This window comes from Cryptomeria japonica, chromosome 9 (assembly GCF_030272615.1).
Source record: "Cryptomeria japonica chromosome 9, Sugi_1.0, whole genome shotgun sequence".
In the NCBI taxonomy this organism is placed as follows: Eukaryota; Viridiplantae; Streptophyta; class Pinopsida; order Cupressales; family Cupressaceae; genus Cryptomeria; species Cryptomeria japonica.
Window position 1 is genome coordinate 457,896,121 of NC_081413.1, and position 26,673 is coordinate 457,922,793.

The following is a 26,673-nucleotide window of genomic DNA, read 5'->3' on the forward strand; positions in this document are numbered from 1 at the left end:
AACCATGATTTTTGTGGAAAAAATTGAGCAAACCCCTCTTTACAAGAAAATTATGGTTTTTGGGAGAAAAACGCACAAAACCCAGACACGATTTTTGAGGAGAAAATTAAAAAACAGACGCGATTTTCAATGTGAAAATTTGATCAAAACCAGACATGATTTTTTAGGAGAAAAATCAATAAAAAACCAACAGTAATTTTTTGAGGAAAAAAATATAAAACCTATATGAATAATTTTCGAGGAAAAAATTATAAAAACCCAAAATAACTTTTTAAGGGAAAATTATAAACCCCACAAATAATTTTTAAGGACAAAAACTTATAAAAAACCACCAATAATTTTTGATGGAGAAAAATTAGAAAAAACAACACTAATATTTTATGGACAAAAATTAGAAAACTCAAAAACCAAAGAACCCTCCCGAATTGCAAAAACCCTAACCAAGGCATATAGGAGCAAACCCTAGCTAAAAAAAATAGATCCATGAAAAACCACAGTTAAAAACCCAAAAACGGAGGTCGCAACAGAAAAACACAGGCATAAACCAAGTCGCAAACAAATCAGAAATTCATCGTAGGTCAAAATAGAGACACCCACAAGGTCACAAAGTGCATACTGAAAACGTGGCGCATACAGAACTTCATTCGCAGCAAATTAGGCTCAAATGCAGCAGAAGAGGGTCGCATGCAGGAGCACAAACGGCTTCCAAATTCTAGAAAAGCCATTGCGCGGGAGAAACCAAAAAAACGTCGCCTAGAACAAATGTGGCTCTCCAAAACCCAAAATCTTGCACAAAAAACTTGGGTCTTCAAAACAAAAAATTGATGCTAGCAAAATGCACGGGGAAACCAAGAAGAAAAAACCTCCTGTCACAAAAAGCCTACACATGCCTTTGAATTTCTCAAACAAGAAACCCTCGGAAGAAAAACGACTTCGATTTGCAGGCTCTCTCAAAACCCTCGACTTTCAAAGGTAAAAAATGATTCCAACAAAACCTCCATTGATTTTTATTATATAAAAATTTGAAAAAACAAATTTCTAGAAAAATTTTCTAGATCAAAAGAGGTTCGAATATTTCTTAAAAATTCACCAAATTGTATGAAATCCCATCGACCCGCTCTGATACTATGTTATGGTAAATCAATGTATTAAACAAAGGAGACGAACTCTCCTTAAATAGATTTACAAAGAGGATGTTTCTTTATGAAACAATCGTTAACTGAAGACGAATTTAGAAACAATCTAAACTAACTAAGATGAACACTAAAGAAACATTACAATATTTTAATAAATTGGAGACGTCTCAAGCAAGGTCTTCGGTACCGAGACATGTCTTGGTCTCCGAGACGTGTCCTAGGGGGTCGGAGATAAATCTTTGTGCAACTATGTTCCAAAACCTTTTCTTCAACTAGTTTATTGTTAGTGTACTTCTCAAGCAAGTCTTCGGTACTGGGACGTGTCTTGGTCTCTGAGACGTGTCCTAGGGGGTCGGAGATAGATCTTCGTGCAACTATGTTCCAAACCCTTTCTTCAACTATTTTATTGTTAGTGTACTTCTCATTGTTAACTATTATAAATAAATCATCCACATATGCAACCAAGTATATAACTATCCTATATACTTTCTTGACAAAAAGAGTTGCATCTTCAAACTCAAAATGCTTGAAATTCATCTTCGAGAGGTACTCAATGAAATTTCCGTACAAAGTTCTTGGGCTTTTTTCCAACCAAACATAATGACTAAATTATCACTTTTCTTTTTTATTATTATCTCTCCATTTTCAAGCAAAATGGAGTGGCCTTGTTTTTGAATGAGCTCTAGGGAGAAGAAGTTCCATTTCAATTAAAAATAAATTTTGAAGATTGAAATCTAGAAGATTTGGTAACTTGAGTCAGATGATTCTTTTTCCTTCTATTTGCAAACGTGTTTTGTCTACCAAATATACTAGTCCACAACTTCCTTCATGAAACTCCTCAAAGAAGCCATTTTTGAAAATCATGTTTTGCATGGCACCCATAACTAGAACAAGCATCATACCAATTTGTTTTGTTGACTCACTATTGTGCATTATTTGATGTGAAAAGAACACAATCAACTTGCAAGGTAGCAATGTGGCAATAACTAGAAATTAAAATGAATTCAACTTATAAACTTCATTTTCTCTTTTTTCTTTTTGATTGCCTCAATCTTTTCCCATGATGTTTTGTGTTCATGAGCCTCACGACTTCCTTTTTTATATCTTTTGCAATGCATATTAGTTCTATCATTTTTTACCCATTCTCTATTGCTTCCTTGATCCTTGCCTTTTTAAGATTCTACTTCTTGAGAAGGTATCAAATAAGCAATAGGTTTCTGTCCTTTTCGATGGACATGATAAAAAGTTTTCACCTCATCAATTTTTCTTCCAAAAGCTTTTCCTCTTAGCCAGCTTATCAACCAAATAATCAAAAGCAAATGACTTCGATTAATTAATTACTAAGCAATAGGTTACTGTCATTTTCGATGGACATGGTAAATGTTTTCACCCTCATCAATTTTTCTTCCAAAAGCTATTTCTCTTAGCCAACTTATCAACCAACTGATCAAAAGCAAATGACTTCAATTGATTACTTGCTTGCAAGAACATCAAATAGATTATCATATATACATCAACTTTTCCACCAACAATGTTAACATCATGTATCAATGCCCAAATTTTAGAAGTCGGACTCATTACATCATTATTTTTCAATTGAAGATTAACCAAATTCAACTACTATTGTATAAATTCCACTCTAAATAGAAAGTTAATCCTTCAATTTTATAAATGCCTCCCAAGGTGTTGCATCCCTATATGTGATGGATATTTCTTCACCAAGGCTCTTATGGACGCAAAGGCTTTTGCCTTTTTCTCACAAAAATGGCATTAGTTTTAGGTCTAGAGGTTTAGCGAGTTGTTGATTTCCTATTTACGCTAATTTACTTAAGTTTACTTAGGGCACCTAAGGTTATTTACCTTTTGTGTCTTAACTCATATGATTAAGACACTTGTCATAATCCTATGTTGTCCTATCCTTTCACCTTACCTATATAAGCAAGGCTCCCCATGAACTTAATGTATCATTATATCATTTTTGCATCCATAATCAAGCAATTCATTTTTTGGCTATTCTCTTGTGAAAGGATGGATATCTTTGGTTTTGTAGGTGATTCTAGAAGCTTTAGTCTATTGCATGCCTCTTACATAGTATTAGAGCTTCAAACCTACAAGCCCCTTCTCAAATCTGGGAGAAATTCAAGCAGGAGCTTTTGTTGGGTGCATTTATGGGAAAACAGAAAGAACAATATGGTGGTTGATGCACTATCTAGGAAGCCTAATTTGTGTTCTATGACTAATATATTTGTTAATTGGAAGGTTTCTATAATAGTTGGAAATGCCAAGAGGTATTTTGGATGGCAAGCTACAAGATGACAAGTACAACGTGGTTGACGAACTCATTCTTCGTAAGGACCGAGTGTATCTTGTTTCAAAATCAAAGATGGAGAAAATATTGAGGGAGTGTCATGACATACCACTAACTGGTCATTTGGAGTATGACAAAACATAATAACATATAAGAAAGAGTGTTTTTTTTCTGAAAGGTAATCAAGGTTATCTTTTGAGGCATGGTAGAAAATGCTTGGCTTGCCAACAAAACAAAAAAGAGCATGTATTTCCAACTGGTTTGTTACAACCTTTATGTAATATCCCGAATATGATATGCACTATAATTCTGAAAAAAAATTCCTTAAGTCTGTCCTAATTCTCTGCATTTTAATTTTCTGCTCCAAACCATAGAATTCTGATTTATATTTCTGTTTACAACAAATGTGGACAGCAAACACATATGCCGATAATGATCCCTTATGATAATGTGTTCAATCAAGAACTCATCCAGCCATACACGATATCAAAAATGCAAATATATATGGAACAAATGTGATTTCAGGATTATTCAGTCTGCTGCTATGAATCAGAAATTCTAAACATGCAATTACATCCAAATACATAGGCCAAACATATGCCCAAATACAACTCAGAAATCTGCCATTACACATAAGACCTATCAATAGGTTTGTAAATACCAGAATGACATAGGATGATGCTCAAAACCCTTCTGGTAATATGTCAACCTAGGTTACCGGGTTCGCCTCTGGGCCCCCCTGGTACGGGTCCGGGTTCGACCGGGTCCGTGGTACGGGTCCGGTTCGACCTGGGTTCGACCAGGGTTCGAAAAACCCAGAGTGGGTTCGACCCTGGTCGAACCCAGTCGAACCCGGGGTCGAACCCGGGCGGACCCAGTCGAACCTGAGCAGCTGGGCGGCCCGTAAAGTCAAAAACAATGCAAATTTAATTTTTTTTTCAATTCCGCCTTGTAAAAAGTGAAAGTTATAACCTTAAAAAGCAGAAAATTAGACGTCTTAAAAAAACAGAAAACTGATGCACGCCATGGAGTTCCGTGTGGGTTTGAAGGTTGTGATTTGGTGTTGGCGGCGGGGGCACTGCCCCTCGACCCCGCCCTGTACCACGACAGGGAGTGCGCCCTGGGCGCTGCCCCGGGACCCTGCGAGGGGCGCTGCCCCTCGACCCCGCAAGGGGCTCTGCCCCTTGACCCTGCTAGGGGCTCTGCCCCCAGACCCCTGCAAGGGGCGCTGCCCCTTGACCCCGTTGGGGGCGCTACCCCCAAACCCCCGCAAGGGGCGCTGCCCCTTGACCCCATTGGGGGCGATGTCGGCAAAATCCAGGTCCTCAGTTTGAAAAATTAAACTTGGACGTTCTTAGTTTGAATCCATTTAATGATCAAACTTTAAATTGTTGAAAGTTGAAACAATGATACTTGAATATTTTATCATTTTGATATTAGACTTGATGTATATGATGCTGTTATGGTATGATCATGATGCTACGATTAGAAGTTTATGTTGGTTTTGTTGTTTATATGATGCTATGTGACATGCTAATCTTAATTCATGCTTATAGGTTGCATATATATATAATTTACATGTTTTTGTACTAACGAACCCAAACGAACCCAAACCCCTTTTCAAAATTTTGCCGTACCGGCGTACCGGGTTCTTCGAACCCGAACCGGTACCCGAACCCGAACCAGTAACTTAGATGTCAACCTGTAAAGGTATAACTTTGAAACTCCACAAATCTCTCCAAATTGAATAATGAAGCACAACTGTGAATTCTGAGATGAATTCACCAAGTGGGCTAAACTGGGTTTCCGTCCAAATAGACAAATCCTCTAGGGTTTCCGTCCTAGGGTTTACTGAACCTGGAAGCTAAAGCTCTCAAGCTCTCAAGGAAAAGTTTTTTTTGAAAATAACAACTCAAGAATGAATCTCATTGCACTTTTTCCTCCTTTTATAATACTTTTCCTTTTTGAAAGTAATACTTTATTTTATTTCTCTTAATTTACTTTTCCCCTCAAAAGTGACTTTACTTTATAATTTGTCATTGACATTATTATAAAGTCACTTTATAAAATAAAGTATGTCCAACTGCTGATTAATTAAATTTAAATAATCCCATAGGACTTAGGACTATTTAACATTTAATTAATTAATTATCATTCAAAGAAAAGGGGACATTACAGTCCTCCCACCCCAAGATTGCTTGTCCTCAAGGAATCACATGTATCAAATCTGCATTAAGCTCAAATATTCCAGCCAATCCCTGGATCCCAAATTAATCTAGGACCTTGGTATGTCTTCCCATTTGTATCTCCTTCAAGCTTCCGCTGCTCCACTTTGATATAAACATCATTATGCCCAAAGTTGTGAAGCAACTCATCATGATCCCAATGAAGTAGTGCACCAAATATGCCAATGCCAAGATCCCAATTCAGCATGCTCTCACACCAACGAAAAGTAGAGGAATGGATGTCTCTTATCATGCCACCAATGCCAAATATCCATCTAAATCTGAATGAATTCCCATGGATGTGAGAAATTATCATTACAAGTGCCCAATCGATCATTTCAATCCACCATATGCTGCTGTAAATCCCACTCAAAATGATGCCGCAAGTACCTCTAATGACACGGGACGATGGAATCTCATCACTATGCCAACCTCCAACAAAGGAAGAATGATCGCAATCTTTCCAAATCCTCCAACCAGCTCTTGTCCTAAAGAACCAATTTGAAGTCTTTGTGATCAATAGTGTGAAACAACCATCTATCACCATTGTGAGAACTCTAACCCAATGAACTATGGCTGAAAATTCCATGCTCGAAAATGTAGAAGAACCCTCTATCCTTGTGATGTAACTCAAAACCCAAAGGTTCAAACATGAAGTGCTAATGTCCTCTACATGCTTCATGGTGTCTTCTTCATTTACCACATATACTCTCCAAGTGTGTGATCAAGGAATGATATTGTTATGTAACAAAGGCATAATGTCAAACCTTGTATGCAATGTGGTTCTTCAATTCTTATCGCATGTTCTTGCATAACAACAAGATGAATGTAACCATGTAAAGATGGAAGATGGCTGATCATCAACATGAGACTCACCTTTATTTTGTATCTTCCAAGTTTGCCTTCATAGATGCTATCATAGGCTGTTGTCCCAAGGTGTGTGACAAACTGAGAACTCCTCTCAAGAGCTGTCAGACTTTCCACCTCAAGGTTGCTGTTATAAATCAGACCAGCAACTAGAGTGAACGCAATGATGTCTGCATACCCATGCATGAGAAAGAAACCCATCTCATACACCTTACCTATCAAGTGAACATGTCTCCATAAACTCCAATCCAACCCAAAAACTGATGTACACCCAGATAAATCTGAAAATGCAATGTACAACTATGTAGGACAGCCATGTGTCAACCATGAATCCATGAAAATTATGTCACAACCCAACCAATAAACAACTGCATAAGCATATGAAATAGATGACAATTCCATAGTTGTATTGTAGTTGTCTCTATTAATATTCAAAGTCAAAGCATGAATGGTTGATCCACTAAACATATCACCCATAAAATCATGATAGACCTCAATGAAATTGTCAACATCACAAATTGATTCATGCCCTTCTTCAACCCCTAGTAAAAATTCAGATTGTTGGCAAATTGAAGTTTCAACCTTTACCTCATACTTATCTATCCACTCATGAATGTCTACCATGCTACACTTCTTGTCACCACTATCCTTCTTGGATTTGTGCGCATGTGACATCACAAGATTGCTGTCCCAACTCAAAAAACTAGAACCTTTCCAAGGTGTCTTCACTGCTCTTTCTTGTATCTTTTATGAGGAGAGATTGTTCCTCCATGAGTGTTGGTCTATGAGGTGTCTCCTACTGCAATAACATAAATTCCTAGCTGCTAAAGCTGATCTGTTTTTCATTACTAACCAACTCCATGGTGTAGTACGCAAAACAAACCAAACATTATCAAATTGTAAGATCTTCCTATTAGGCAATCACTTAGTCTCTATAATCAGTTCTCTAAGACAATATGCCTCATGTGATCTTAACAAGTATTCCTCCAATGTAATCATGTGTACAAATCAAGGAATATCAAACTTACTAAGGGCAGTCATACCTTTCAAGCAGCTTACATCTACAAGCTCCTTCTTATGCACCTCATTGTTGATTGATCCTAAAGTTGTAGCACCTATCTCATGATTGAAATTTGCATCTTAATGTGAAAGTTGCCCCACATGTGTGGCTGCCTTAGAGAATTGTTTTCTTGATTTGCATTCAAAGTCATACCTCTCAAAATCAACTACCTCCTTGACCTCTTCTTCACCAAATTCCTCTTTTGAAGCGTTATGCCCCACCCAAGAGTCATGATGGTGTGATGCTGAAACATAGGTGAATTCCTTGAGTTCTTCGTGATGGGTTAGGTCTTTGCAATCTGAAATAATGTTCTTTTCCACACACTCTTCCACATATTCTTCCTCAACCAAAGATTGATCATTCAAATCATGTTGTGCTAGAAGTCTTTGATCCACAAAACCTTCATATGTATGAACACTGTCTATTTCAACATTGCTTAAATCTAAATTTGTACCCATGGCTACTATTTTGTCATCCTTATTAGTCACAACATCCACATTTGTAGATGCATGTTCAAGTAACGGTTCTTGGAAAATTAATGTGGCACTGTCATCATGCATAACCAAATCAGAATTAGCTTCATCCCTTTCAACAGCATTACCATAGCTGCCACAAGTTTCATGTGCCTCTTCTTCAAGTGAATTCTCAGCATTGGAATGATCTATATGCTCATCTTTAGTGACTTCAATGTGTTCATCGTTGTTATGCCTCTTATTCATCTTCTTAGCTTCTTCCTCCAAAAGCAATTTCTCAAACAACAATAACATATCTGATTGATATTTTTGAAATGCTTGAAAGAAGTCATTCATACCATTCATAAGCTTGTTCATACGTCGATCATTTCTTTGTGGACTTATACTATCCCTTCTATCCTTCCTTGATGGACTTGTTCTGCCTTTATCCATTGTTGTAACTTTTTTACACCTGTTGTATGTGACATTGATTTCGGAAGGAAAGTAGGTGGCAATCTTCCATCTATAATTCTACCCATTGTTGTGACCTTTTATAAACTTCTTGTATGTGGCTGAAACAATTGATTTCAAACTAACATGCAACTGATTAGAAGCAACATGCAACCATAATTTTTGACATGCAGCTGATTAGAAGCAACATGCAACCATAAATTATGACATGCAACTGATTAGAAGCATCATGCAACACTCAAAATCAACATGCAACCATCTGGGCAGTCGCCAAACTGACATGCAAGATTTGAGTAATCACCAAACTAACATGCAAGTTCACTAAACTGACATGCAAGATCTGGGTAGTTTCCGAACTGACATGCACTAATCTGGGTATTCACCATATTGACATGCAATGCTGAAACTCCAACAGGCTAATCTGGGTATTCACCATATTGACATGCAATGCTGAAACTCCAACAGGCTGGCAAGATCACCAGCTCTGATACCACTGTAATATCCCGAATATGATATGCACTATAATGTTGAAAAAAAATTCCTGAATTCTGTCCTAATTCTCTGCATTTTAATTTTCTGCTCCAAACCATAGAATTCTGATTTATATTTCTGTTTACAACAAATATGGACAGCAAACACATATGCCGATAATGATCCCTTATGATAATGTGTTCAATCAAGAACTCATCCAACCATACACGATATCAAAAATGCAAATATATATGGAACAAATGTGATTTCAGGATTATTCAGTCTGCTGCTACGAATCAGAAATTTTGAACATGCAATTACATCCAAATACATAGGCCAAACATATGCCCAAATACACTCAGAAATCTGCCATTACACATCAGATTTATCAATAGGTTTGTACATACCAGAATGACATAGAATGATGCTCAAAACCCTTCCGGTAACTAAGTCACGAGGTTCAAATTCGAATTCGAATTCAACAGCCATGAAATTCAGATGAAATTCGACAAGGGAAAAATTCGAAAAAAAATTCGGATAAAATTCGCCTTCTATAATTTTGTTTATTTTTAAATATATGTATACTTCTAATAAATTATCAGAATAGCGACCCTTGTTGGAGAAAATCCGAGGGCGACCCAGCAGTTGCAGACACCCATGACCCAATAGATACAAAGCATATACAAAGAATACCCATGACCAGCTGAGTTGTGTTTAAAGGCGGATAGCAATGCTTTATAGAGGAAATTCTATTAAATTCGATTTTTTTTATAGAAGTTTGAAATTCGATTAAATTCGAACCTCATCCATGAAAATCGCCGTATCATGTGACTTAGTCCGATAATATGTCAACCTGTAAAGGTATAACTTTGAAACTCCACAAATCTCTCCAAATTGAATAATGAAGCACAACTGTGAATTTTGAGATGAATTCACCAAGTGGGTTGATCTGGATTTCCGTCCAAATAGCCAAATCCTCTAGGGTTTCCGTCCTAGGGTTTTTTACTAAACCTGGAAGCTCAAGCTCTCAAGGAAAAGTTTTTTTGAAAATAACAACTCAAGAATGAATCCTCATTGCACTTTTTCCTCCTTTTATAATACTTTTCCTTTTTGAAAGTAATACTTTATTTTATTCATCTCTTAATTTACTTTTCCCCTCAAAAGTGACTTTACTTTATAATTTGTCACAGAGTTTCGTGACTCGCGGCGAGTCACGCAAGTCAGCGGACGGGGTGACCCCTGCTGGGTCACGGTGACCCTGACCTGGGCTCGGACGGGTCAGAGGGCATGACTCGCCGAGCCCGAGGGTCGTGACCCGGTTGGAGTCACTTAATAAAGTGCAGTAAAAAAAAAAAAAAAACATAACATTTTTTAATGACTTTTTTCGCCATTTCCCTCTTAATTTATCTCTTAATTTACTTTTCCCCTTGACCCCAAGTTGGGGGCGCTGCCCCCAAACCCCCGTTGAAAAATATAGGGGGAAACTGCACAGATAGAAGTAGGGAAAATCTAACCTCTTACTCTGATTAGGCTCCATATAACAACACAACTTAGAAATCTTGGTAATTGGTATTTAGATTTAGTATTTCAAATTTCCTATAGTCTCATTTGAAAATGTAATTCTTATACTGTAATACTGTCATACATCTTTTCAAAACTAGTTTTTCAAGTACTATATGTATATGTATAACTATATCAGCACCAGCACCCCGCCACCCCCCCGTCGCCGTCCCCCTGCCGTCCCCAAACTTAGGCCCTTGGTCCCCCCGTCCCGAAAACACGTCCCCTCGTCCCCAACACCTATGGCTACTCAGACTGGCACATCGCAGGCAGAGACTATGGCTACTCAGTCATCCAGGACCTACCTTAGACACCTTTCTAGGAGGCAGATAGACGAGCCTGAGCCAGAGCCTGAGCCATAGACTTGTTTTTGTTTACACTTTACAGTTACATATATGTTTGGGAACATTTGAAGTCATGGATTTTATATACATTGGACAACATTTATAACTCTATATATCTATGTTTTCTAATTCCTTCAGCTACAATTTACATTTCTACGCATGTGATGGATGTACGTTTATGTATGTGATCAAATTAGCTTCTATTTGATGATGTTATAGTGTCTTTAAGCTTAATTCAATAATGGGTGTATGAAACAAGTTTTAAATCGTTAAAAATCTCTAAATTTCAAGGGTTTTCTTATTTTGCCGAGTCGTTGCCGAGTCCGAGCCGAGTCACGAGTCGAGTCAGCCTTGCCGAGTCAGAGCCGAGTCCGAGTCTGGAAACTTTGATTTGTCATTGACATTATTATAAAGTCACTTTATAAAATAAAGTATGTCCAGCTGCTGATTAATTAAATTTAAATAATCCCATAGGACTTAGGACTATTTAACATTTAATTAATTAATTATCATTCGAAGAAAAGGGGACATTACACTTTACCCATTCCAAATTAGAAATAGGAGAACATCTCAATGGATTTCATGATCTTTGTGTTTGTGGATGACTTGCTAAGTATACTCTTTTTTATGCTATATCTTTGAGTATAAGGCTCACATGTGGCTGATTTATTTTTTACAATGACATTTAGACTACATGGGTTTCCAAGGAATATTTTGAGTGGTAAGGACAGAAAATTCATTAATTTGTTTTGGCAAGAACTCTTTCAATCGAAAGTATGGAATTGACTCCAAGCACTAGTTATCACCATTAACAAATGTGCAAACAATGATTGTGAACGTAAGGATATTTGGGGAACTATGTTATAAGTCAGCAAACAACATGGATTAAGTGGCTCCGCCCTGGGGAGTATTGCTACAATTCTACACCTCACATGTCTATAGGTATGACCCCTTTCCAAGAGCTATATGGCTATGATGCAATTTCATTCATGCATTTGATCCTTTTAGATAGTAGAGTTCATATAGCTAGATATTTGGTACAACAAAGCTTAAATATTTTGAATGCACTCAAGGAGAACCTACACCAAGCCCAAAATCAGCAAAAGACCCATGCTAATCACTACCATTTGGAGAGGTCTTTTGAGGTGGGAGTTGTCGTCTTTTCGAGATTACAGTCTTATAGGCAATCTTCCCTTAAAGGAAGTGGTGCAGAAAAACTTAAGCCATGATTTTATAATCCTTATAAGATCATAAGAAGGATAGGTGAGGTTGCATATGAGCTGGAACTTGCAGAAAAAGGCAGGATTCACAATGTTTTTCATGTGTCGTGCCTTAAAAAGGCCCTTGGACAGCAGGCCACACCTTTATTAAAGTTACACCACTTGATGATGAAGGAAAATTGATTCTAGAGCTCGAGACTATCATTGATATGAAGGAAAAGAAGCTAAGAAACAAGGCCATCCCAAAGTACTTTGTGAAATGGAAGAATCTATCGCTTAAAGATGCTACATGACGAGCGGAGATTTTTTACCATCCAAATTTGAAATTGCTCGAGGGCAAGCAATTTGAGGAAGGGAGAACTACCATATCATCTCTCCTCCATTAACTTTGACACAAATATTTTGGGCTCTCTAAAAGTATTCATTAACAACAATAAAATTTTAAATTAAAAAATAAAATAATAAAAATTAAAAAGTATATATATATATATATAAACTTACCTATTCTCAGTCTTCTGCATTATTATTATCTGCTCTTTGGAGTTCACTGGCCAAAGTGTGGAAAATTGCATCATTTCAGATCTGTACCTTGTCTAGGAACAGCATTGTACCTGCCCATCAGTTATCCATCACCTGTTTGACGGAATATTGGGGATGAGGTTCCAGCTAAAACTGATCAGACAACTGGGAATCAACAGATCACACCAGATCTGTGCCAGGACTGTAATCTTGTAGGCTTTCCACAGAATCAGGACCCTCATACCAGTAGGGACCCTCGATTTGCCTTGTCTTGAAGCACCTACAGCAGTAAGCCAATTCAATATAGCACTATTTCATTGCAGGTGTTGAGACCAGCACCGGGGCAGCTGCCACACAGGGTGTTTAGAGAAGTCAAGGAAGGAATTTCACACCATTTTGAGGCTGCATCTGAGCTTGCTATTCCCAGATATGTGCCTTGGAGAAGCCTCTGCAGACCTACACCCAAATCTGGGCAGTTTACCAAGTCTGTCAACAAAAAATTTCCATCATCATGTGTCCATAACATCCCTGGGAGGAGCAGCAGGTCAAAATTGTGAGTTAACTCTGTCAATCATTATGCAGTCTCTATCTGAGTATATTGTAGACATTGGTGCATAAAATTTTGATACAAACCCTAAGAAATAATCAGATCATGTTGGTCTGCTAGCACCCTAACTGAGTGCAAGATAAAGTTGCATTTACTCCAGCAGTGTTAATATAACAGTCGGGATTAATAAGAGAACTTTACAGCCATGCTCATCAATCTAACAAAGATCAATCAGTGGGGATGCAGGATTGCAAAAATGCATGGTTGCAGAGGACAGAATGTTCTTGTTCCAAATGGTAGAGAGATTGGTAACCATATTGAAAGCTCAGTTTAGATCCTTGTTTTTGGGATTTGATGGTTATAAGATTTTGTGGGACTAAGAGTCTTTTAGTTGAACAGATGTGATTTGAACTCTTTTGGACAATTACTCAAACAAATGGACAAGAAATCTCAGATGCTACGAAACAGAAAAACAAGACAAAATCAGGCAAAAACAGAAAATTACTGTAAGAATGTCTGCATTCAAGAGGTTCAATCACAGTCAAATTTGTCAATGATGGAACTATATAAAGTTAGCAGATTCAACCAGGATTGAACATGTCCCATATAGGACAAAAACGCGGAACTAGAAGGTCATCCAGGGACTCGTTCTCCTTCTTCCTTGATGCATGGAAGGTGTTACTTTTCATCTTTATCAACTCATGTAGCCTTTCTAGTATAAATTCACCCATTGGGATATGTGCTAGTAGATTCTTTCTTTTAATAGTTATTTCTCTTTGGAACATCTTTCTTTAGAGGAGGAAGACATCTTTCTTTCTTTGGAACATAGTTCAATCATGTTAAGTCTTAGGATTATTAACAATCAGAGGTAGATTTCCACTGCCATGTTTCTTGAAAGAGTGATTACATTAGTCATTGGAATTAACTAAATTAGGTACAAATGAGAATGCTGTTAGCCAGGCCCCTGAAGGGAGAAAGCTTGTACAAAGTAGTTTTCATAGAAAATTATTGTTACTGGAATTTTTCCAACATTAGGTTTCTCCATGGAAAATCTCAAGTTACCTTGTACTTTGTGCTTATTCTTTTCCAAACTACTTGTTTTAAGCCAGGATGCTACAAGTTATTAACAACGAAGATACAGTAGTTGTTGGATAACAGGAATATCTCTATTGATTCCAGTCCATGATGCTCTATTTTATCTTAAAGTTACTGAGCAACTAAATAATGAATGAGAGCTTTGTACTGGTGAACCAAGGTGTGGAATAGTCACCTTGATTAATCCCTCTCACTATTGCCCAATAGTATGGTGATCTTACAAGGTTGAAAGGAAAGGAAGCCCATTGGCATAAATACAATGTGTAATGTGCTTGTGAACATTGTCCCTTTCCTCATTTTGAAATGCCCTTTTCTAATAGGTCCACATCCTTAGATCTTTTGTGGGAAACCAGGAGACGATATCTTCTTTTTCTGAAGATGGTGTCACAAGAAATGAATGTACGGCAGTCATTATTGAAGCACTCGAGGATGGCCAACAAGATCCTTCCTTGTCTAGACGATAAGATTATGATGTAGATTTCTTGACTGCATTGTCTACTTCCTCTTGATCTTTGATATAAAAAAGAATTTATCCCTTTAACAACCTCTCTTTGGTTGGACCCCACAAGCTCTAATTCCTTGGGTCAGCAATCACACACAAGTGGGTTTTCGTTGCACTATAAGAGCTTATGTAATGCTTCGGCACTCATTACAACACCAAGTATAACAATCCCCTAGTAAAATTTCACCAAGACGGAAAAAATTGGTAGAGTTTGCCCTAGCCAACCCTTGACACAGAGCTAGCATGTCCAACCATTTTAGACTACAATGTATCTAAACAATTTAAAATTAACAAATATTATTATATTAGTGAAAAAATAATAATATAACCCTTGGCTACCATTACTTATTGACAAAATGAACAAAGGATAAAAAATTAGTAATAAACTTTTTTTTTTTAAATTTAACACTTGCAAAATTTAGAAAGAAATTTTTTGTAAAAATACCTTGGATAGAGATTCTCCTTGAAGCAAACTCCTTGATCTTCCTAACACTTGTCTAGCACTTCTTGAGGCAAAGGAATAGATGATGAAAGCACGATGTTTGAAAATACAGAAAACTTAAAGCCTTGGGCAATGAGTAAAAAAGGAGTTCTAGTGAGCAAGGATTGAGAGGGAGGAATGTATTTTTGCTTTTGTTTTGTGCTGTTAGAAAAGTAGAGATCAATTTTTAGGGTTAGTTCAAGTTTTTTCCCACTATTTTGATTAAAATGATTGTTTTGTGCCCAAACAGGTTCACCCCAAGATTGCCCATGATCCTACCTCTAGCTTGTAGATTTGGCCCACATATGTTTAAACACAGTATTGGGACAGGCCCCTAGCAAACCTAGGCCAGACCCAAACCAAGATTCATCCCCAATCCAGACCAATCCGGGTTCAGACAAGGTTCTTTCATAATCTGGTAATGGAGTTTCAGTTTATTATTAATGCTCCAAGCACATTTATGAAATTGATGAATGAAATTTAATACCATTCCTTAACGAATTTGTTATTGCTTACTTTGATTTGATCATTTTCAAGAGGTCTCAAGAGCAACATTTGCAATTTCTTATATACATTAATTTAAGGAAGTAATCTCTTATAAAGGCCTTCTAATTCCTAACGAAATGAATGGAGAAGAATCCAGAAGTTGTTAAAGCTATAGTGGAATGATATTTTTCAAGGAATTTTCTATAGGTAATATGCTCTCATGGACTAATGAATAATAGAAAAATTATCAAAAACTTCAATGTGATGGGGGCACATTTTAATTTTGCCAAACTTTATCAGATTTTTTCAAGAGAATTGAGATGAAACTGAAGCTAATGTAGGGTATTTATTGAGACAAAAAGATCATTCTACTGCTTATTTCATAGATTCAAGGTTACTACAACAAAGCAATGCGGTTCTGTTGTGTCAGCAATTTTGTTTGGAGCATAGCCGTTTCATCCTAATAGATGAGGTAGTTTTGCCCGTACAATTTAAAAAAGGCAAAGTAATAGAAAGAAATGGTGTCTCTTCACGTTCCATGACATTAGGAATCCTTTATTGCACAAAAGAACAGTACCAATGTTGCCATTTGTGAGAAAACTGAGCCCAATTGCAAACATATGAGCATGAGAAAAGAACTACTGAATTCAATTTGTTGTAGGAGCAGAATTAATTTGGTGTTTATTCTCTATAGACCTGTGATTGGTTTTAGCCAAAGGAAGTGGAGGATGCTGAGCAAGTGCCGCTTCTAGCTGGTTTTCCTGACAATGAAGTTTCCAGGTCTCTTTGTTTCAATCTTGTTTGTGGTTGATGTATCTTGTTGTATTCATCTTTTTTCATGCAAGTGCAATATTGTTTCAATTCCAGCAATTAACAAACACCAATTCCGTCACATAATAAATTGATTTCTCTACTAAGAATCAAATCTATACAAATTACAAATCAAAAAAGCGTTAACATCTCTCCTGTTTACAATTTTGCAGATTTATATGTTTATTATGAACAGGATAATCCCAGGGTTACTGACGAAGAGAAATATAAGTATTAGATGATAAGACACTCTCAAAACTAGTATCTGGTCAAGTGCAAAAGAAAACCCCAAGACGTAATCTCACAGATTTTAGAAATGAATTTCGCAAAAGCTTGGAGGAGAAAGAGTACTTGGTTTTCTTCCATCCAAGGAAAATGATGCGGGAGAATCTTAAGTTGTCTTTTTCATAGAAAATTATGAAAGTAAATTATTTTTTTCTTACAAAGCAAGCAATGTAGCTTTACAATAGGATTTTTGTACATATAGGTGAAAGCAGATTTTTTCTTAGAAAAGGAAGGTTTCAAAGCATGCAAAACCTTTTGTGAAAAGTGAATGGGATGTTATATATTGTTAGATGAAATAATGCATTTTATCAACTAGTAAAGGATCATTTAAAGTAATTCAGAAATATTCTCTCCCTTGAAAATTTCAGTATGGATGTGAATAATTGGTGGGTTTGTTTCCATAGTATTTCCTATCTGCATTCTAGTTTCTTGTGTTCACACAACACCATATCTTGAGAGACAGATTATAACTTATGAATGATTAATAAGTAATAACAGTTACTTCTTGCAAACTTAGTTTGCAGTTCAATTCCTTTTCTTCAACCAAACAAATTTGCTATTAGGTTTTCAGCATTATTTCTGGTCTCTTATTTAACTTAAAGCATACAAAAGATAAGTTGACCTTATATAAAGAATAGTGATAGAAACTATTAACTACAAAAACAATAAAGCTTTAAAATGTTATTCTTGCAGTACCGTTGGATTGCTTGTAATGCCTCGGACTCCGCTTTCAATCAATGGCTTCAAATCACTAACAGGTCGCCTGAGGTTGTCATACCAAGGACTCTGTCCCTGCTGTTCATAGAGCTCATGCAGAAGTGTTTTCTTTTCCACTTTAGGCCCTCGTTCTGCAAGTGCACACCTTATCCTACAAATATAAAATCTGAAACTATTACAAAAGGTAAAAGATCAAATTGATTCAAGATCTGTTCAATAAAGTCATTAGTGGGTGGGCCCAAAAGATTTCAGAAGGTAAATTTTCCCCAAAATGCCACAGAGGAATAGAAAATGAAGCAAGCAACCATAAAGATTGCAGAATTGAAAAAAAAATCTAAGACAGACATATGACCAAAATTTCTAGAGTTCAAGAAATTTGTTGGTTCGACAAGCATGATGAAGAAATTTTGAAGCTGTTCCCTCAAAGAAGTCATGGCTTGTTTCAGTCTTCATATACATTTTCTTTTTATAACTACCTGCACAGTTTTCTTTATGCAAATTTATCATTGGAGAGATGACAACACAAAAATGGTGCCTTCTGACATGTATCCAAAACACTTTCAAGTTTGAAGGTCTATGTTAGGACCAACCATTACAACAACACCTTTATTGGATTGAAACCCTTATAATTTTTGACAAGAACATATTCCACATATTCAGTTATATCTAAAGTAGTTTGTGATTTCTACACTAGAGGTGGATCAGTTACCATTTGATTAGAAAGGTTTGATGTTGAGCACTATATTGTGGATTGCTATATATTTTTGCTGTTTTGGTTACACAAAATGATCTCACTTCTGTAGAAGAACATATTTAATCCCTACAAATGTTATCATTGGTGAACCCAACACAGCAGCATGAGAATGGTTTAAGTCTGTAATAATCAAACAATAAAACATGTATTCTTAATATGGCGGTTACTTCTCCTTGTTTAGTGTCTCTTATATATCTTTTCCCTTCAATAGTCATTGTTCTACACATGCCCCTTAGCGTTTGGAAAAAAACTTTAATTTTATATAATATTATTTATTAAATTTATATTTTATTTTTTGATATTTTAATTTATTATCATTATAATCACCTTTTGGAAAGGGGGGCATTACATGATCAAAATCACCTTCAAGGATAAATTTCCCATTCTAGTGGTCAATGAGCTCTTAGACAAACTCCGTGGTGCTTGCTTCTTTTCCAAGCTAGATTTGTGATCAGGCTATCATCAAATCCGCATCAAAGAGGACATTCCCAAAATAGATTTATGCACTCATCATAGTCATTATGAATTTTTGGCCATGTCATTTGGACTCACCAATGCACCATCCACCTTTTAATGCTTGATGAATCAAATTTTTCATCCATTTTTATTAAAGTTTATCTTGGTCTTCTTTAATGATATTATTATTTACAATTAGACATGGGCACAGCACCTATTACACTTGGTCCAAGCTCCTACAATCCTTTCTACTAACAACCTTTATGCTAAATGCTCCAAATGCTCCTATGGCCCAACAAAGATTGAATACTTGAGACACTATTCTAATACCAGCATTTCAATGTACCAAGCAAAAATTGTGCCATACAAGACTAACCTAAATCAAAAACACTCAAAAGCCTTTGTGGATTCTTAGGTCTCACTAAATATTACACCACTTTGTAAAAGATTATGACAAGCTTGTTGGCCCCCTCACAATTGTGTTGAAAAAGATTCCATCCAATGGTCCATAGCTATAGAAGCAACATCTTTTCTACTTAAGGAAGCGATGTGCACCAAACTATTTCTTGCTATGCCAGATTTCTCCAAAAAATTCATCATTGAAAGTGATGGTTCAAGGTATGCATTGGATGTTGCTCTCATGTACTAAGGATGGTCCCTTGCCTTTAGTAGCAAGGCTCTAACTAGCAAAAACCTCACCCATTCCACCTATGAGAAGGAAATGTTAGCCATTGTCATGTAGTCAATGCATGTCATCCATAGTTGGAAGGCATTTTTGCATTAAAACTAATCCCCATAATCTCAAATATATTTTGAACATGTGAGTCTCCTCTCTTGAGCAACAAAAGTGGGTCACCAAGTTGTTGGGATATACAATGAGATAACCTACAAAAAAGGACATGATAATGTGGTGTTAGATGCATTAGCGTGTCAATTTGAAGACCATCTTCCTTTGATTGCTTTATTAAAGCCCACCCCTATTTGGCTAAATGCTTTACGCCAAGATTGTCAACAAGATAGTCACTCGCATCCACCAAGTGTCCAATCTGTTGGTTGAAAATTTGTACACCTAGGGAGGCGTGCAAAATTGTGGTTTCAGCCATAGCGTGTGAGTTAAAACTCTCATAACTCTAGGGGAAGACTCCCCCTTTTCTACTATTACAAATTAACTATAACACTAATCTAACTTGGGTGCAACAACATCCTTTTCTCTTTTTTCCGAAAAGATGATATTCTTTTCTCCTTTCAAAAAAGAAACTGCAATTAGGAAAACAAATACAACAACTTAAGAAACTTTAACAAATACACAAATGCTTATCCAAAAGGAAGTGAAGTTTCCGTGAAAGCCCAAAGTCTTCCGTCACTTCCCCGTGATGGGAATGTAGAAACAAAAGTTCAGAGTCTTTACTTCCCTACTATCCCATCTACCTTCCAGAATGATTAATATGATAATAATGTATAGCCTAAAAAAGCTCAAAGTATATTGATATGGTGCAGGTCTAGACTACTATAACTAAGAGTAACTACAAGCACAAAGTCTTATGATCTCTCTCTATTACGAACACTTAGCTATTTTAATCCTCAATACTTGTAGCACAAAGTCTACAAGAAGTTAGATCAAAGCTCCTTTTAACAATCTCACCAGAATCTCAAGTACAAGCAGAAAAATATACCACTATGACATAAGAACACAATGGATATAAGAACGAGGTTTCAACACAAAGTCTGAAACTCAAAATGCCTTCTTGATATTGCTTGAGAAATCACAATCACCCTTCTTTAAAGCCCAATTATTCATAAGATGGATCCTATTTGTGGTATAAGAATCATCTAGTCTTGGCCTCACAATCAACCTTATGCATGAAATTTTTGTCTAAGTTCCATTCCACACCACCAATGGATCACTCTAGCTTTCTAAAAATCTACAAAAGACTTTGCCGCAATTTTTCTAGAAAAAATAGTTTGTGGTGGAATGTGAAACCTATCAACACAACAAAGGCAAAACAACTGCCATCTCAAGACAACTTCAACCATTGCCCATTCCTTTCCAAGTATGGACTAACATTTTAGTGGACTTCATTAAATGACAAACAAAGTCTTGTTAAGCAGGCTTCTCAAGGTTAATGTTATTTTTAAGTCTTGTTAATCACCTGCTGAGGACATGTAATTTTATTTGAACTGTTGTAAATTTGTAATTTTCTAAACATTGGTTGCCAGTTTGGAGCTCGACTCTTAATCTTGTCCCCAGGTTTGGTTCTCTCTTGAGCCTGTCATGCTCTGATGTTGTGGATGTTGGAATTCCCTTTGGGCTTATAGTTTCAGTAAATTTTGTAAACTTTCAGCAATATAAAAAAACAAGGTTACTTGTTGACATTAGATTTCCACAATCCATTATGCTGAGATTTGCTGTTTCTGGCTTTTGATTGTGTGAGAGTTTTTGCATCAACATTTTGGATCACACCCCTTCCCTCTCTTCGCTCCTCCCCACCCCTCCTTTTTAGGGTGCCTTAGTCTGCAACTAACCATTTCTCCTTCTCCTTATGCACTCTCTCATCCTGATGATGGATCACGGAGTGTAATCCGAAACCTTGATGCAAAAACTCTCACACAATCAAAGCCAGAAACAGCAAATCTAAACAGGGTTAATGTTTATTTGCAGTATATTGCCAGGTGATGAACTTGTTGCACCAATTATTTGTTAGATTCCATAAGATTTGTTTGTTGGTTATTGCTTTTAACTTTTTCCCACATCATATTTAGTGAATGCTGATCTGAATTGTTAGCATTGCATTTATTTTGTCATGTAAATGCTTGCTTTCAAGCTAGATCCTTGTAAATTCATTTGACTTCAAAAGCAACCCCATCAAGGCCTACATGTATACATTAACAAGAAAATTAATAGAATGGGCCACACCAATGTTACTAGAGGGGTGATTAATAAGCTATTTCGAACAATTATCATGAATTATCATTAAACATAGCCAAGTTTTTCTTAAAATGTAACTAACTAATCAGGAATCAATAATTGATGTTAGGGGAACACTAACAAATATGACTTTCCATTTTTTTTAACTTATTTTGTACAATTTGTGAAAATTCATCAATGATTGCAAAATGCCATTCCATGGGTTTGATGGATCAGCAACACAATAGCATGCTTCATTGCCCAATTTGTGCATCTGATGTCTTCCCCAGTCCTTCAATTCTATTTTGATCAATTTAATCATGATGAGGATGTGATGGTTGGATTCTTTACTTCCCCATAAAGGTCGGGATTAAATATTGATACATGGCATGTCATACAACTTGAGTCAAATTCATATGAGATCCCACAGACTGTTTGAATTTAGCATGGCAGTGTAAGGAAGGAATGAGGTCTTCCTAAATAAACACGATTATTTTCCCATTTTTCACTTTGCAATTTTATTATTTAAGTACACACTTAGGATTCCAAATTTCAAATATATTCCCTTTTAGCCTTCATAAATGTGTGATGAGATAATCCTTACATAGGCACCAGATGTTTCCAAACTTGCCACTCATAAACTCAGCCGAACTTGCAGTGCATCAAATTATGGATGAAATTAAGGCACAAGAATTTGGCATGCGAATGGATGAATGATAGGGTTTATGTTTATGACAATCTTTGGTTGTGTGTGAAGCAACTAGAGAAGGCACCTGATGTAGAGAATATACGCTGCAATGATATTTATTATCAACTCCACTTTTACTTGTGGGTTTGTGTCAGATAGATCTGTTACGGAAGAGAGTCCAACTTGACTTGCAGAACAAAGTTAGCAACCTCCAAAGTCAAATCAGTGATAGGCACAGCTATATATTATTCCCACCGTCAGTTCTTGAAACACCCTGAGAGATGACATGCAATGAAAAAGCAGAACCAAGGAATGGATCAGTCACGACAGAAATGTTTGTGTAAACTTGAGTAATAATTTAACGAACCATATCTAATTCTGGATGGTGTAAGGAAGAGCTTGCTTGGTAAATTAATGAGGTTTCATGCTGGAGCCCAAGTTTAAACCTGGCATATATTCATGATTAAAATTGAGTAATATACAATTCTCTACTCTAGGCCACTCATTGCATCTAAGGATGGGCTTAAGTGGTAAAATCAATGGGATCATAGCAGAGCCCCAGGTTCAAACCTAATAGATATGTTAATGTGTAAAATTGTGTAACAAAACACATCCAGTTGTGTGTCAATTGCGATGTCTAAGGATGAACTCAAGTGGATAATCAATAAGGTTTTATGGCAGAGTCATGTGTTCAAACCCTAAATATACTTTAATCTGTGGAATTGAGTAATAAATGAAATCCAGTTATCAGCCAGTACGGCGTCTGAGGATGAGATCAAGTGATAAATAAATGAGTTTCATGGGGCAGAACCAGGTTCAAACCCCAAAGATATGTTTGCGTGTAGAAATAAGACTGAGATCAAATGCAAAAGGTTTCATGGGAACCCAAGGTTTAATTAAACCAACAACTTAAAAGATTTTTATGTCTACAAATACAATAGAGAAATATGCTTACGTATGAAATTAATAACAAGCCATGCAACCAATTATGGGTGAGCACAGCATCTAAGGGTGAGCTAAGGTGATAAAGCAATTAGGCAAGATACCATGGTAAATCAATGATATAACTACAATTCAAACTATATGCCTCGAATGTGGTATCAGCCTGCAATAGGGGAAAACATCTCAAACACACACATGAAACATTATGTTAGAGGTTAGAAATCAAAATCCAAAACCAAGAAGCTAGCTTTGAAAAACCAAACTCTAAGCACGTTTCATGTTCCTCTATCTCTAAAGATCCTCAAGATTCAAGGTGGCCTTCACTTGGAAGAGCACTCGATCTCTTGAATGACAACCTAGAGAACGAAATTTAAATGATTCTAGGATCAAAATGGATGCAACTAAGATCCTAGTGAAAGCTAAGATGATGGATTAAGATGAAATGCAAGATGCAAGACTAAATGCTCAAGATGATGAAGATATGAAACTAGGTTAATTCCAAATTGAAAATTAAATGCTACTAAATGAGTTGATTAAGCTAGAAAAGGATATGCATTTAAGCTAAATGAAACTAAAATGCTATGAGATGAATGGTTGATGCTTGAAGATAACAAAGAGAGCTCCTTAACCTGCAAAATAACTATAAATTTGATGCACAAAAAAACTCTTTTTTTAAGAAAGAATGGACTCTATTTATAGGGAAAATAGGGCAATGGAGGGTTGAGATTGAATAATCTCAACAAGGACTAGGATTGAAAGTTATCAATCCATGTGAGGGATTCAATCCAATCTCAAGTTGACAAATGTCACCTTGAGAGGGCTTAAGAGGAGATGTAAGAGGCATTAAATGTCAGAGGAGACGTGAAGGTTACCTTAGGAGGTAAGGTTATGGTTAGGTTAGTGGATAACCAATGGATAAAACCTTTACCCAAGGGGTAAACTCTTGTGCAAGGGTTAACAGGATAACTAGGGTCAAAGCCATGAGTGCTTGATGAGACCCTTGGGTTAGCTGAGGGTTAACTTAGAGAGAAAGTATCTAACCATGTGGGAAGGTTGAGTTAACCATTAATGGTTAGGAAGACTTTGGGGACAAATTTGTAAGTCCTTCCAAATTTGGGGAACTCAACAAGTTAGCTTGTTGAAGGAAATAAAGTCTTAAATGCATTTAGAAGACTTTCTTCCAAATTTGAGAAGTGACCTCCTCAAATTTAGGGAAAGGACATGATTAGGAGTTGATTAGGTTAATTAAAAGGGTTTAGAAGAATCTAGAAGGCTCTAGAAGAAGTTTAGGAGGCAAGTGGGAGATGTAGGATTTTGCAAGTGGGTGAGGGAAACAAAAAAATTAATTAAAATAAAATTTATTTTGATTTTAGTTGCAACTTACATTTGTAGGATTTTGCAAGTGGGGGGATTTTTAAATAAATTTAGATTTATTTAAATGCAAAAGGAGTTTTAATTAAATCTACATTTAATTAAAATGGCTAGAGGGGGAATTTTAATTAAATGTGAATTTAATTAAATGGCTAGGATAGAAGAATAGAAATATTAATCAAATCTTTAATTTGATTAATAGACTAATTTAGATAAATAGGGATATTAGATGAATAATAATTTAATTAATTGGAAGAAATAGAGATAATTAAATGAATAAAATTCACTTAATTTGCTGTGCAACTTTTAGGTGTTACACAAACATTACGACAAGAAGGTCACATGGAGAGGACCATAGCTTGAGTTGTTCGGCAGGTGGCCACATGGAAATTTTTGAAGAGAATAAATAAATCGCAACCAAAAAGGGCAATGTGGACAGAACTTTTGCAGGAAATTTTCAGTGGGCTATGAAAGGGGCCTTGAAGCTTTCCTGCACTTCTTCCCCATCTCTTTGACGAAATGGTAGTTTACTTTCAAAAACAACAAATGGATATGACTAGTTATTTTCAGTGGACTATATAGGACTCTAACCAAGGAAGTTTCTTGTGCATGTTTGGGGTGCTCTGTAACTAAGGTAATACCCCTCGTTGTGAACGTGCTTTATCAAGGCCCTTTGTGACGCTTTGGTAGTACGATCCCTTTTTCTGTAACTTAACTCTCATAAAACTCCCTATTTTTCCTCAACAGTTGTTAATAATGAAATTTCACAAAATTTGGTGTAAAACGTTCCAAAATTCTCTCTACAGCAGCAGCTGAGAAAAATCGTGTACATCAGGCGTATAAGGTTAAAAACAAAATGTCGTTGTGCGCGGACACAGAACTGACATCTGGCTTGGCCGTGCCCCAAAAAACTACCTACATATTCGATCTCTTTCCTCTCTTATAAAAAAAAGCGTTCATTCAAAAAAAAATATGGATCGGATTTCTCAGACACCAGCAGAAAGCAAATCCAATCGATCAAATTAAACAAAACAATCACAGTGAATATCCGACCTTAAAACGTTTCCGCCCAGGCCATCTGTGTTGATGCGATTGCCATTACAAAGCAACGAAATAGATGAAGATTTGCCCTTAAAGCTTGCAACAACTCCACCACAGGAAAACCCCGATCTGTTTGCCTGCAGACTATTTAGCATACAAGAAGAAATATTCGCGTTCTTCGAGTGAGCAATGGCAGCCATGGCTACGCACGTTAGAGGGTCGAAACCTGGCAACTTCAATAGTAGAAAGACAGGTTTGTCTAGCAGCAAAATGACAATGGTTGTGAAATTTTATAGGATGCGGGGAACAGAGGTAGTCAAACAATTTGCAGAATTTGCTGTCATCATGTACACGTAAGAGTGAGGTGGATTATATCCTCAGCTTTCCCTATCGTGGCCCAACAGAAAATATTAAAACAAGTAGGTAAGCAGGTAAGTAGGTGGTGTATCCCACTTCCAACGGGGTCGTTGGCTTCATAAAAATTCATTTAAACGCTGTGGTGAATTTTGCATTCCCGTGGGATAAATAAATGTTACTTTCGCTATCATCGACATTAAAGGGTTTTTATTTTATTTTAGAATTTCTAATATCAAATTAGAATTGTAATATTGAATAAATTATTATTTATTTGGTTTGATTTTTTCTATTAGATTTGAATAAAGATTTATTTAAAATTTGTATTTTAAATAATTTTAAATTATTTTTTGGATAACTATTATAATTATAAAAGGTTGTTTCTAAAAATGATATCGTATTAATCTATTGATAAGTATTATAATATTATTAATATTTAGGTCAATGGTGTTATGTTTAATAATGAGAAGATTATAAGGTTCTCAATATAGAATTTATATTTGCATCTCCAAAGTAACATCTATAATTCAAATGTTACGCAATGGCTCCTAGAATTCTATTATGACTTCTAAGTTGAATATGTTGAAAGAGGTGCCCCTTATAATC

The 26,673-nt window shown here is 36.2% G+C and overlaps 1 protein-coding gene across 1 annotated transcript in view; it reads right to left on the reverse strand.

The window, feature by feature from the left end:
- LOC131071657 (uncharacterized) overlaps positions 1-26,059 on the reverse strand; it is a 47,941-nt gene extending 21,882 nt beyond the window's left edge. Inside the window, exons 1-2 of the mRNA XM_058007582.2 lie at positions 25,726-26,059; positions 17,536-17,707 (exon numbers count right to left, since the gene is read on the reverse strand). Coding sequence (XP_057863565.2) covers positions 17,536-17,707; positions 25,726-25,913 — 360 coding nt within the window. The 5' untranslated portion in view covers positions 25,914-26,059. The remainder of the gene's footprint in view (positions 1-17,535; positions 17,708-25,725) is intronic.
- Between the last annotated feature and the right edge of the window lie 614 nt (positions 26,060-26,673).